Source organism: Lathyrus oleraceus, chromosome 7, assembly GCF_024323335.1.
Source record: "Lathyrus oleraceus cultivar Zhongwan6 chromosome 7, CAAS_Psat_ZW6_1.0, whole genome shotgun sequence".
NCBI lineage: Eukaryota > Viridiplantae > Streptophyta > Magnoliopsida > Fabales > Fabaceae > Lathyrus > Lathyrus oleraceus.
This window is the reverse complement of record NC_066585.1, coordinates 440915174-440929758: the sequence shown is the minus strand read 5'-3', so window position 1 is coordinate 440929758 and position 14585 is coordinate 440915174. Positions and strand designations below refer to the sequence as shown.

The 14585-nt window shown below is 30.6% G+C and overlaps 1 protein-coding gene across 1 annotated transcript; it reads right to left on the bottom strand.

The window, feature by feature from the left end:
- Nucleotides 1-2680: 2680 nt before the first annotated feature.
- LOC127101618 (probable carboxylesterase 15) lies at nt 2681-4033 on the bottom strand. Its single transcript, XM_051039079.1, has one exon. The coding sequence runs from the start codon at nt 3854-3856 to the stop codon at nt 2900-2902; it is 957 nt and encodes a 318-aa protein (XP_050895036.1). The 5' UTR covers nt 3857-4033; the 3' UTR covers nt 2681-2899.
- Between the last annotated feature and the right edge of the window lie 10552 nt (nt 4034-14585).

Genomic DNA, 14585 nt, shown 5'->3' with positions numbered 1-14585 from the left:
AATTACGGTTGCTCTGATTCCATCCTTATAAGGATATGTAGGCACATGACCGCGAAGTTTTGACGAGCAAACTTAATAAAACCTTTAGGTCCTTCCAAATAAAACATTTCCAAACAATAGCAAATAAACAATAACATAACACAAATACTTTCAAAAGGTTCCTATAGGATACTATAGATACTTAGGATGCTAATATCTTCCTATAGTATAACCAACCCCCGAATCTTAGATCTCTTCAGATTGTTTTTACATTGCACAATTAGGATTTTATTCGATCTTTTTCCTTTCCCTTGGATAAATTAAAGTTCGGTGGTGAACATTCAATATTTTGTGATTCAAATTAATATAATAGCTTGATATCCGATTCTCACCGCGACAAAAATGGCGACTCTACTGGGGATAACGTTGTAAGAGGGTTAAGCCTATTTTGATTATATTTGTTTTATTATTATTAGTTATTTTCCTTGTTTGTTTGGATTTTTTGCTTTGGATGATCCATTGTGTGGTGAAGTAAGTCCTAACCCGGACCATAAACAAATCACAAGGACAATCCCTTGATTGGGTGAGTTTATACTTGTCTCGAGATGCTTTTAGTCACAACCAACTATATGTCGCGATTTCAAGGGTCATTTCTAAGAAAGGAATCAAGATTCTGGTTCATAATGAACAAAATAATTTCAAGCTATCAACAAAAAATGTTGTTTATAAAGAGGTCTTCCATAATATATAACAGATTCAAATCTTTTTCACACTATGCAATAAATTAGTATGAGAGTGTTAATTTATATTTCCTATTTTTTCCCTTTTACTATTCATATTTTTCTACATCTACTAATCGTTACAATTATTATTGCATTTCAATTTGTTGCAGTTGACTCATTTGTGCATTCCGATTTGATTTCAACAATTATGACATGTAGATTACCATTATTAAGGATTTGTATTTTCATCCGTCAATTTTTTGTTTATCATTTAATTAGCATTATTAGTCGATCGAACAATACAATGACAAATATCACATCTCCTTTATTTGAAAGTTATGTTAATGAATTTATGGTACTATTAATTATGACTTAGATCGAGCTAAAATTTTGTTAGATGTATGTAACACTGTTAAATATCTGTTAATGACAGTTAGCTATGCAGTTACTATACTTTGAAGTTAGTTATGATTATGGAATTTCAGTTAATGAATTTACTTTAGTTGGTTTTGTAGGTTATGTGTATTTAAAGGATAGTTAATGAGGTTTAGAAAGTGAGACTGTTATTCATTATTTGGACTAAATTAAAGTTAGTGCAGTTAGAATTAAGTTGTGGTTACTTATGATGTTATCATTTAGGAATGTTGAAATTACAAAGGCACAATAAGGTTACATATGTTTTTGTGACAGTAAAAGTTAGCCATAAGGGTTAACTGTTACGTTATTGAAAATGTTATTTGAATTTTTATGGTGGGAATTCCATTAGAAATTAGGAAATTTGGTTACTTATGTTTGAATGGGTAATTAAAATTAACATGTATATATACCACTATTGCATACTTCATGTTACATACTACAAAATGACCTGTTACTAGAAATAATCACCATTTCTACTTTTCATTACAACATATTTTCAATCTTATAACTTTTTCAACATTACCACTTAGATATTAAATCCATCCGTTCATCATCCTGCTTTTTACGTCGACATTTTTACAACACTACCATACATGAAATGGTTTCAAACCTTAACACTTCTTCATATATCACCTTCTAATTTTTTTCTTAAATGGTTCATCTATTAGAAAATATTGTCTATTATTATATTCCGTATCTTTTTTTCAATCTTATGTTAATTGAAATGAGTCATCTTTTTAAAATTTCTTCATATATTACCTTTTTTTTTCCTTTTTATTATTATTTCATTTTCGAATGTTATTTTTAATCATCCATACTTATTTTTTTTCTTCATTCTTTTCTTATCCACAACTATTTCTTATATTTACTTATACATATATTTCATTCTATCCTTTTTGTATTTTTTATTTACTCTTTCTTCTTACTATTTCATTAACAATTTTGCTCCCGAATACAAATCCCCTCAAAAAGGAGATCCCGTGCGAACGCACGGGTTCCTTACTAGTTATACTAAAAATCCTGCAAATTCAGTTGTGTATTGAGAAACGAGTGAAGAAATATGTACATATATGTTCCACATTTATGGATTTCAAGCATTTTACATTCAAGTTATTACCGTATTTAGGATATTTTCAGTCATTTTATCTTTAAATCTTTGCATTTCGATTTTAGTCACTTAATTTGTAAAGCTTTTACATTTCGATTTCACTTAAGTTCAGATCATTATCTCTGCTCTTCGATTTCGACAACAACATGTTCAAAAATTACAATTCACACAAATATATTTAAGGATATTTTCGAATTTTATCTTTTAAATATTAATAGAAACTTGTTTTGTTCACCAAATTTACCACTAAATACCATTTCTTAATAAATAAAATTTGGTGACAATTCGAGCATACAATTGGACAATATTACAATCAAAGATCTCCCATTAAAATTTGATTTCAATTATCCTTAAGAGCCGACTCCAATTCCAAATAATCACATTAATAAACTTTGTTAGACTTTAAATACGAATTAAATTGAAGCGGCTATATAGAAAGGATAACAACAAGAAATAGGAGAACACACTTTTCATAAAACTCATTACAAATCAACTATTTGCAACTCTTACGGGCCCCGCACAGGTGGAGTTATCAATAATATACTTCGTGTGTTATGTTGCAAATTACTACAATTAACACAGATTTTGATACTGGATTTAAGATATCTTGAAAAGTAATACAGTAAAGAAAATTTGCATGTTGTAGTGATGTTTGAAGCTCTCAAACATTCCCCTAATACTTGTCTATGAATCCTTTGATGACCAACATCAACTCTTTAGACGGTTCAGAATTCGGATCAAAAGTAAAAAACCCATGTTGTTGTCCTTCAAATTCAACATACTCTATATTTTTACCCAAATCCTTAAGCCTATTTGCATACTCCTCTGCTCTATCTTTAAGCAAATCGTTATCTCCAACAACTATCAGAATTGGGTCAAGATCAATCTCCTCAAACCTCTTACTAACTGGTCCAAATGGATTCACAAGTGGATGATCCGTGTTCTCTCCAATCGGTACTGAAAGCCTCCAAAACCTGTCAATAAGTTCTAAGTTCAGAAAAGCATCTTTAGGTCCTTCAGCTTCCGACTTCGTTCGAACCGTTCCACCAAAAAAAGGTGCCAGCAGAACATAACCCCTAACCCGAACCGGTTCCAACTCGGTCGAACCAAATCCAAGCCGAACCGCCAAATTGTGAGCCATCGTACCACCGGCCGAGTCACCAGAGATAAAAACCCGGCTAAAATCAGCCACGTCGTTCAACCAAGAGTCCCGTTTACTACTCACGGCTTGTTGTTGGAGCCACTTAACAGCCGTGAAGCCATCTTCAAACGCACACGGGAGCCGATTCTCCGGGGCAAGTCTATAATCAGGGGAAACCACAACGGCTTGAAGCTGAGAAGCGAGCTTGAAGCAATAGTTTTGACAGTTTGGCCATGTGCGTGAGCCGATGCAGAAGCCACCACCATGGATGTAGTAAAAAACTGGAAGGTTAGAGCCTTTTGTTGAATTAGCTGGCTTATAGAGCCGGAGCTTAAGATTGTTAGCTGAGTCAAAAACGACATCTTTCCATAAAACGGTGCCGTCGTCGTGAACTGGGACGTTAAAAGCTGGGTTTGCACTGCGAACGATGGAACCGTCGCTATAAACATGAAGTACGCCACGACACTCGTCTACTAAAGTTTTGGACATTTTTGTGGAAATAATGAAATTGCTTAGGTGGTTTTATGTAATGAGCGGAGTTAAAATTTGGAATATAAAGAGAAAAAGAAGATGAAAATTAATAAAAGTAGTGGGTGCCTTATTGTTAGGATAGAGGTGTTTTATGGATCTGGTTTATAGGTTGACGTGTTTGGAAGGTAAGACAAATAGGACTACTACCAACCAAGAAAAGATGACATGGAAAGGGACGAAATGTAGTTGGAAAGTGGAGGGGAAATAAAAACAATAGAAACAATATAGAGGATATAATACGTAATTGTACATTCCGAAATCTTTAACTTAACTTGGATATCTATCTATTCTTAGTGTTGGTTGTATAGGAGCTCGTGCAAACATATAAGTCGATTTTTGATAGATTTTTTATTTCCGACATTGATGTTTGAACTGTTACAACTCATAATGAAATAGTATTTGATGAGACAACTGACGTTATCTTAAGCATTTAACAATGAGAATAGTTTGGGCAACTCATTATGACCCATTATAGAAGAAATAAGAGGAATGGAAGATTATATAAGAGACTGCAAAGAGAATATCAAAGGGGAAGACACTAATATTGTGAAGAATTTGAAAGACCACAAAAATGGTGACGAGCATTAAAGGTTTAGGATCCTGCGGCATCTAAAGGTCGCCGACGAAGCAGACTGAACAAAACATTTCTATGAGGAACTTCGTTCATGTCTCCATATTCAATTCACTCCTTGGAGGTTCAATCGAGCCTCCCCATCAGATCTCGAGGTCGCCATAGAAACAACACTCATAATTGTCAAAATAAAGTTTGATTCTCAATTGTCTCTAAATTTACACCGCCTCTGAAGGCTGCATAACTCGGCCTGGGTTGGTATATACATCAAGGGATCAACTTCCGGACATGGTGGGTCTGCGACCTAAATCATTAACGAAATTTAAAACCAGATAAACTGATGTACGAATGCATCGACTTTAATTTCCCTAAAGAAGGGAACATTCCCGTCAACATCAACGGTGGCGAATACATTTTTCAAACTCTGTCTAACAGGAAAACACAGACTCGCCTTGGAAATCTAAGTCAACCAGGAAGGAGAGTTGAACAAATGCGTTTACATCGCCGATTAAAGATAAGTTAATCACACATATTGCATTTAAGAATTCAGATCATCAGTAAGTTTATGCATAAAACACAACAACGATTAAGGCTTTACTTGTGTTTGTAACTCTGGTTCATTGCAAATTGGAGTTTTTTAGTGCCAATCAGAGTTTCGTTTGTGTGATCCTTCGTATCCAAGTACTCGGGGAAGGGAATAGATGGCTCTATACCACCTCTTTTTTCGTTCAAACTATTACGAAAATGAGTTTGATTAGTTTTGGTTAAGGAAAATGTTTGAGGTGACTCGGGTTGGAAGTTTTTAATGGATGACAATTGCTCGAATGGTCGAGTAAGACAATTCGTATCTAAACAATTGAGGAGAGCAATAGAATGCTCTAGACCATCTCCCTTTTCACCCCTTTAAATGGTGTTTAAGTATGATTAGGTATTTTATTTTTTTGAATTTGGAAAACGGCTCTATGTTAATCGAGTGTTGCTTTACGTTGATGGATGAGTTGAGTTAAAAATGAAATGGTTCGAAATTGAAGGAAATGTTAGTGAGATGTCGAACCTGATTATTTACACTAGGGATATGAACATGAACTATTATTTACATGTAATTAAATGACTAAACACACATTGAAATTTACTAAGCAAATGATCAGATAAATCACTTAACAATTAAATTTTAAAAAAATAATTAATTAAGATCTAAACAACTAATTAAATAAAAAAAACTAATCAATTAAATAGTTAAACTAATAAAAAAAGAAAGAAAATAAACTAAACACAAAAGGATACAAATATGATGAGGCAAGGTGCTAACATCAAGGATAACTTAGGTCCAACACAACAAAATGTTGGGGGAACTTTTCACTGGGGAGAATTGGACATTGCAAGACTTCTTTTCTAGAGCAACACATTTGTGAGAGAGACACAACATATTTACCCAAAACCTTAAGGTGATATGTGAGTGAGTTCTCTCACTTATAAATGCTCAAGTCTTCACATTCCCAACTAATGTGGGACTATTATCCATATTATTCACATTTCATACATTCTCACACTCTCCCTCAACTGTGAGTCTACAATGCCCCCCTCAAGTGAAAACTCTTTTTACTTCCACAAACTATTATACCGCACATAATATTTCTTATCCCCCCTCAAGTGGAAACACTTTTTACTTCCACAAATTGTTGTATCGCACGAAACATTTCTTATTCACCACCTCGGCGCCGTTGATACTCTTCAACGGAACGTTTCTTATTCACCACCCTTGTGGCGTCGTTGACTTTCGATACAAGTAAGTCGGTCCCTTTTCTCGAACCAAAGGCTCATGATACCGTTTGTTGGGGGAGTTTTTTTCACTAGGGAGCATTGAACATTGCAAGACTTCTTTTCTAGAGCAACACCTTTGTGAAACACCACATATTTATCCAAAACCTTAAGGTGATATGTGAGTGAGTTCTCTCACTTATAAATCCTCAAGTCTTGATACATTCTCAACACAAAACACTAAAAACCTAGTTTACTAATAAAATTAAAAGATTATATATATATATATATAATATATATATATATATATATATATATATATATATATATATATATATATATATATATATATATATATATATATATATATATATATATATATATATATATATATATATATATATATATATATATATATATATATATATATATATATATATATATATATATATATATATATATATTCAAAGTACAAAATATAATATAATAATAATAAATTTATTCATTTTTATTTAAATAAGCCGGTTTGATAGACTTAAACGCTTATATCTTTTCTAATTAAAAATAAATATCTAATCTGGCCTGAGCATGTGTAGCCTAGATCGTAGACATTTGTTAGTTGACCTAACATATTTTCACCCCTAGATATAATTAGAGTTGTCTTAAAAAATTTAGAAGTCCCGTTCTAATTTTTAAAATTAGCCCTTATAAAAAATATATTTTATTGAAATTATAAATAAAGACAAAAATAAAGACAAAAATAAATTATTTACATATATATTTAATTAATATATTAGTTATGGATTTTTAATTTTATTAATTTATATTTTAAAATTTATTTTAAAAATATCTAAATATTTAATATAGGCTGAATGATTTAAATATTCAATTAATAATATATACTTATTGTTTCAATCTTCAGAAGGATCAAATCCTTGACCTTTTGTTCAAAAATTAAGCGTGTGTCACTGCGACCATCAATTTAACTTAATTTTAAATGCAACTGATTATATATATTATTATTTACTACTTCTGTTCCTTTATATAAGAGAGAATTCACTTTTTAGATTCATTGAATAATCAATGTATCTAATATAAATTGATCAAATATGTTGATTATTCAATAAACCTAAAAATTGAATTGTCTCTTATATAAAAGAACATTGATAGTATTAATTATAGTTTATTAAAAAATATTTGAAGCCCCGATTTTTCGGAGGCCCTGTGCAATGAGTTGGGTTGCATGGGCCCAAATCCGACCCTATGTAAGGTTAATTGGTGTTTTTACCCCTACCATATATGCAAGCTATGAAAAACCTTTTAAAAATATTTAAATTCTCTCTTAGAGATGAAGATTCCCTTTTACTCATCATGAAACGATGAAATTCATTCATAAGAATAACTTATATGACAAACTTATTCCATTGTTTTAGTCCATTGTTTTTAATGTCATAACGTGGTTCAAACCAAGACGTGGTTCAAACCAAGAACACTATACTAAAAGTTCCAAATGTCCTACCAACTAAGGCACTAATTTCTTGTGATTAAATATATCATCATATATATTTATTACATAGTTTTGCAACCATGTTAATAAATACTCTATCAACAAATCTGCAATCCATGTCCTCTAAAATAATTTGAAGGGAATTATTTCTGAGGGCTTTGCCGAGCTTTTCAACCTGATGCATCTCAACTTTTCTTTCATACTTGAAGGTCGTGTACCTTTGACTAGAATATTTTCACATATTAATGAATCTAGTATGGTAGAAAACCAGGCTCTTTGCGGAGCAAGATTCATAATGCCATGCCGAGAGAATCATCATTCCCTATTCAAGAAGAGCATAACTATCATTGTTGCATTTTAATCTCTTACGATTTTTAAATCCTTTTTGTGCTTGGCAAAGCTTTAGGGTCCAAATTACTTTTGGGAACGTTTTTTTTCTTTCAAATCCCTTTAACTTAAAAACTTCATTTCAACAAAATAGAAAAATAAGTTAAAAATGGAAGGGGTGATATTTTAGCACTTGTTAGATGAATATTCAGAATTTTTTGAATTTATTCTCTACCATGTGGCTTATCTATTTTTTTCGGACAAAAAATGAAATTGAAGAAGGCTTTTCCCCCTTTATTTAACCATGAATCAAACTTAATCATCTTTATTTTGGTTTTCTATAAATCGTTTGATATAGGGCCCATTTATTTTGGCTTTTTTTTAAAATGATTTTTATAGTGTTACATATTTTAGTGTAAAAAAAATTTATAAAGAAACTTTTCATAAAAGCTTCAAATGAAAATTTGATTTGAATAATTATTCTTAAAATGTTATTTTAGGTATTTCATCATTTTATCGAAACTTTTTTTGGATATCAAATTTTCAAAAAATCACTTAATTTTGAAGCTATTTCAAATAACTTTTCATAAAAATCATTTTTAAGATACAATTTTTTGAAAAAATTGTGATTTTGAGTATGTTTTGATCTTCAATAATGTATATTTATGTTATAGAATGAATAATTCAATCTTTTAATTTATAAAAAATAAATTTAAAAAAATTTATAATATTTTGAAAAACATTTTTGTAGAATCCATTTTCAAAAATATAAAGAAAAAATCTATTTTTTTAAAGTTAAAACAAACTGGCCCATAATAGGTGATCTTAGAATTTATTTCTTCTTTGGTGACATTCTTTTCACACAATTTTTTTTTAATGAGTAACTTCCGAGCAATTATTTAAAAGTTTGATAACTTTTTCTTTGAGAAAACTTTGTACATATGCTTTTTATTTGATAATTATTTACTGACGTTGAAAAGCTTTCCAGGAAAAATAGATTAGGTTTTTAACCCAAATCTTTTTGGATTATTTAGTGTTAGTTGATTTAATCATTTATTTTGATAAGATAATAAGGTTCAAAATGACCGTATTTAGAATAGTATTGCATTTATAAACAATATGAATCTTTTTCTTTCTACCATGGCATATAATAAAGGATTTGACGTTAAGTTTGCTTTATTATAAGATGTTTTTTGATTAGATAAAATTGTGTTATGGTTATCTCTAATCATAGTGAACTTACTCAAGGTTTCGTGCAAATCTTCAATTATATTTCTTAAAGAGTCACATGTTTCACATTTCTTAGATTTCACACCACATATCTTAATTTTATTTAATTCATCTATGATTCTTTTATTTTCATCTTCAAGAGATTTAACTTGATTTTTATAAGACTCAATACATTTTTCTAGAACATATATTTAACTGTTATAAAGAGTAGTTACCTCATCAGCATCATCATCTTCATAGGTAGCTTTAAAACAAATCGTAACCTCTTCGTCTGATACTTCAAAGAATGTTAGATAATTCGTGGGATACTTCAAAGTATAGTTCTTCATCTGATACTTCAAAGAATGTTAGATAATTCTTCATGTTAAACTCCAAAGAATTATTCATCTGACACGTCAAAGAGTGTTGCAGATAATTCTTCATGTTAAACTTCAAAGAATTATTCATCGGATACTTCAAAAGATGTTTTAGATAATTCTTTTTATAATTTTTCTTCCTTGTCTTGAAGTAGTTTGATTAGCTCATTAAATTTCTTGATGATTTATATATTCTTTAACTTGCCATGTAAATTATAAATAATATTTGTTTCTCTAGATTCTTGTGATGGATCAGGTTTGATATTAGTTCTTGAATCTCAAGAACTTGTTAGAAATGCAATTTATGAAATCAATGCCAAGAGTTTTGATACATGTGGACCATCTTTGAAGATTTTCTTTATTTTCACTTGGTGTCTCATAATCTTGGTCAAGTGTGTTCATCCCTTTCATCACACTTGGAACTTCATAGATTCCTTAAGGGTGTTTCACACTTCTTTGGATGTGCTACAGTTAAAGACATAAATGTACTCTATAATGCTTAACACACTTATCTTAAAGTACATAGTTTTAAACCCTTATTGCGCCTTTTCTTTTTCTTATGTAGTCGATAGATTTCTAGGTTTGTTTACTACTTCATTATTAATACAATGAGTAGGAACAAAAGGACCATTTAAAACATAACCCCATAATTCAAAATCAATAGAAAAAAAATTGCATTACTTCTTTCCATTTGAAAAACATTTCACCATCAAATCATTAAGGTATGTTTAGTAAATCCTCTTGTTAAAAGAAGCATTTGAAGTCACCATACTACCTCTTGAAAAATTCTTATAACAAGAGTTAGGCTATGATGCTACTTTTTGACCAAGGGACTCCTAACACAATTAGGGGGGGGGGGGGGGGGGGGGGGGGGGGGGGGGGAGAATTATAATTTTTTTTGATATAATATGTTTTTTTAAAAGAAATGAGAAAATAGAGATAGAGCATCAGAGAAGTAAAGAGAAGAAAGGACAAAGAGATATACAAAACGAAATAATGAAAAAGATAAATAAGAAATGGAAATTATAAATGTAGTCAAATAAAGAGTGAAGGGATTGAAAGATCACATCAGAGAGTTATACTGATTTTGCCTACTCTAGTCCCAAAGTGTTTCCTCTTGAGATTTCCACTAAAGCCAATTTTCATCTTTTCACAAGATCATCCGAAGAACCTTTCGCAACAACTTGAGATTTTGCATAGGATCAACCCTACAAACATTGACAAAAAATCTAACATGCTTAACTCAAAACCTACCCCAAATCTTTTATACAGGATAAGCTCAAAACGTAAATCTAACCTTTTAACAGGTTAAATATGTAGCCTTCAAATACCATTACAAATGAATCACAACATATAATGCTATTGAATAAATATTTCAATACAACACTAGTACAACAACCCTCAAAAGAAACTTTTTATTCTTTTGTCACTAAGGAAACTTTAGTGAAAAAAAAAATTTAGAAAAGAATGAGAGAAATAAATGATATAAGTGTTTCCATTAAAAAAATTTAGTGTAATGAAATGAGTACACATCTCCTTGAAATAGAAATAAAATTGGCTAAAAAACGAACAACCTATGACATATTTTAGTGATTTAATTGATTAAATCCATGAATTAATTGATTAACTATGATAAAATATGAAATTATGAAAATCTATGTCCTCTAATCAATTATTATCGCTATATTAGCTCTCTTAATCTATTAGAAGATGTTACACTTTAATTTAATCGACTAAAATACCCTGTAATCGATTATAATATGTATTTAGACCTTCTTAATTGATTAAGCAAGTTTCCAATTAATTAAGTGCTTGCTCGAATTAGTTTTCAAGAAAATTAACAAAATATAAGAGGTTTTAAAAACATTTGTGTGTGTGTTTGTGATTTCCTTAGTATCTTAAGACTTAGTCTTGTTTCTTTTACAATAAAATGATCAAGACTAGGAAAACCCTAAGTGCAAGACCGGACGAACTTTCACACTTTCACACCTTTAATCCCTAAAACTCAAACCAAGATCAGGAAAGTTTTCACACTTTCATAACAATGACTAGCACTTTAACGGGAACTTGATATCTTTGAATGATGAGACTTGGAATATTTCTTATTTGGTATGCCCTATGCCCTCATCAAGAACTATTTCAATATCCGTCATGATCAAAACCTCTTTGACAGATATCATCAACATGTTTTAAAGTTGTAATCATCACTTGACAGTTGTCATCATCAAAAGGACTGCGTTGAAATCATCAAAACCACAATATTTTCTACATAACACATAGAATCACATTATCCCCATTTTTATGATGACAATGAATCTCTTAGAAAGGTGGTAAAATAAAAAGATATATAATATATTTGGAGTAGTTAAACTCCCCTCGCAGATAAAGAGAGTATACTCTACTCCCCTTGAGAGTATACTTGTCCCCCTTTGGCATTGTCAAAAAGACATATAACAAAAAGTCAAATAACACATAGAGCATGTACAACATATAAAATTATGAATCATATATAACATAACTTCATTCATATGTTATAAAAGGAGAGAGTTGCATAAATATACCATAAATCATAACAAATAAAATGGGAAAAAAAGATTATAAATATCAACCTAGAAAAATAAAACGAAAAGAAAGAAAAAGATATGAGTTTTACAAATATAGGTTATGTAGAAACATATGGCCGACAAGGTATGGTATTTTATAAAAAGCTATTAGTATTGAATCCTAAAACTCTAGTCGTATATATTGGAGTTCCCAATTGTCATAATCATTACGCTGGTTTAAAGTGGAAGATATAACATCCCACAATATCCAAAAGTGATAACACGAGAAGGATTAAAATAGGTTACAGGAAATGGTCAAAGCATTCTTCCACTATACGCCTCGTACATGTATTGATATTCCTTTATCGACCTCTATCTTCCTAGTTTCCTTCTAGGTCAAACCACTTTGCCCCTACACAACTCGCATGGGGGACTATGTACAGGTATGCCTATACCGACCTCTATTTTCTTGGTTTTCGTCTATGTAAAAGTAAATCTACCTTACATGCCCTCTACCTAGGGGACTATATACCAATATATTCATCTCAAATCTTAAGATCCACTATGCGTCAACTGACCTCCTCACTCCCTGTACATAGCATGAAGAATACTCATAGTAAATGGTCTAGATCAAGCAAGAACCTAAGATCTCTCCATTTTGAAGAGATGAAGAGCTCACCACTCCCATAGTCTACTTAAACTAAGGGTTGAATACCAACTTAACATCAATGAATCATACTCCTTAAATTAGCTTGTTCGGTCACGTGGATGGCTTGAGCTAAAGGTGTGATGCATCCTCAGTACTAATAACTCATCAGCAACTCATAATTAACATTCTTGATAAGTTTTACATACAAAGATGAAACAATATTAATTACCTTTATGACCATTAGGCTCATACAAGGGGGAAATAGTTAATGGTTGTTATGGCGATTACACTCAAATGGAGGGACAACTATATTAACTAGCATAAATATAGTAATGACCATAACCGCCAAGGTGAAAGGGTGAAAGTTGAGCTATAAAAGTCAAGAGGTGGTACATAAAAAGAGATTAAATAATTGGGAATACTAAGATTGAGACTTTGTTGGCTATACAGTCAACAATGTTTCAAGCGATGTAGATTATTCCAATACACATTCTATATAATGTTTTATAGGCTTATCTAGCCTTAAATTTTTGATATTTTATGGATGTTAGTAGTATATACATACTTATTTGATAAATTCTTGTAACTTGTATTCTCTAATAATTCCTTTGTCTGAAGGTGTTTGAACATACTTTCATTCATAAATTTGAAACTTGCATTGCATGAAAAATGTTTTCTTTCAAAAAAATTGGCTTTTGGTGTACTTTATTTGAGTCACCTTACTACTTGATTTGAATAACATTGTTTGAACTATGTATTAGAAAAATAAACTCAGGTTTATTTGATTCAAATAATTTTGATGCATGATTCAAATTATACATCATGTTCACACACCTTAAAAACTCTATGGTATACTTGATTTGAACCATCATGGTGCATGAATCTAATCATATTAGAATTTCCACATCATGGAAATTCCCTTGAACTTGATGCACAATTTGAATTACACATCTGAATCACACACCTAAAAAATTCTTTGCTATACTTGATTTGAATCAACATGGTGCATGATTCGAATCATTTAAATTTTTCACATTTAGAAAACTCCCTTATGCATGTGATTTTAATCACCTTCTAACATGATTTAAGAAAATAGTTTATAATAAGAGTAGAAGGTTCATGACTAAATTTCATATAACTTAAACCTGCTACGTGGAAAAGTAGATTTGCTAAGGATTTACAATTCATCTATCAAATTTATTTCAAATGATCATTTACTATCAGGTATTGCTGCACAACCACATTTATGCATAAAACACTTGGGAATTAGAGGAGGGATGCACATATCTATAGGGCAATCATAGTCATCACCGCAAGGAAGTCCTGTGATGTCAGATTAGAATAAATCATTATTATGAATAAATTAAATATTATACAATCGATAAAAAAGAAAACTTGAAAATTATGAAAATAACTTACTCTTGTCCGTTACTGCAAGAACTAGGGAAAAAAAGATGAACATCATATAAATAAACTTGAAAATTTCAACCATTTATTTCTTTCTTTCTTTGCATGTAAAATATTTGAAACATGTTTAATCATTTATAATAAAACACACATTCTTTGGTAACTTGAATTAATTAGTGTTTAGAGATTACGTGACTGAAAAAAACATTTATAAAATTGAAATTATTATTAAATGGCTTTTAGGTATATAAAGATGGCATGTTTGTCTCTTTAGTTCACAAAATCGTTCACTTAATTAGTAAAGGTTTATGTTAAAATATTAAGGATCATTCTTCATAT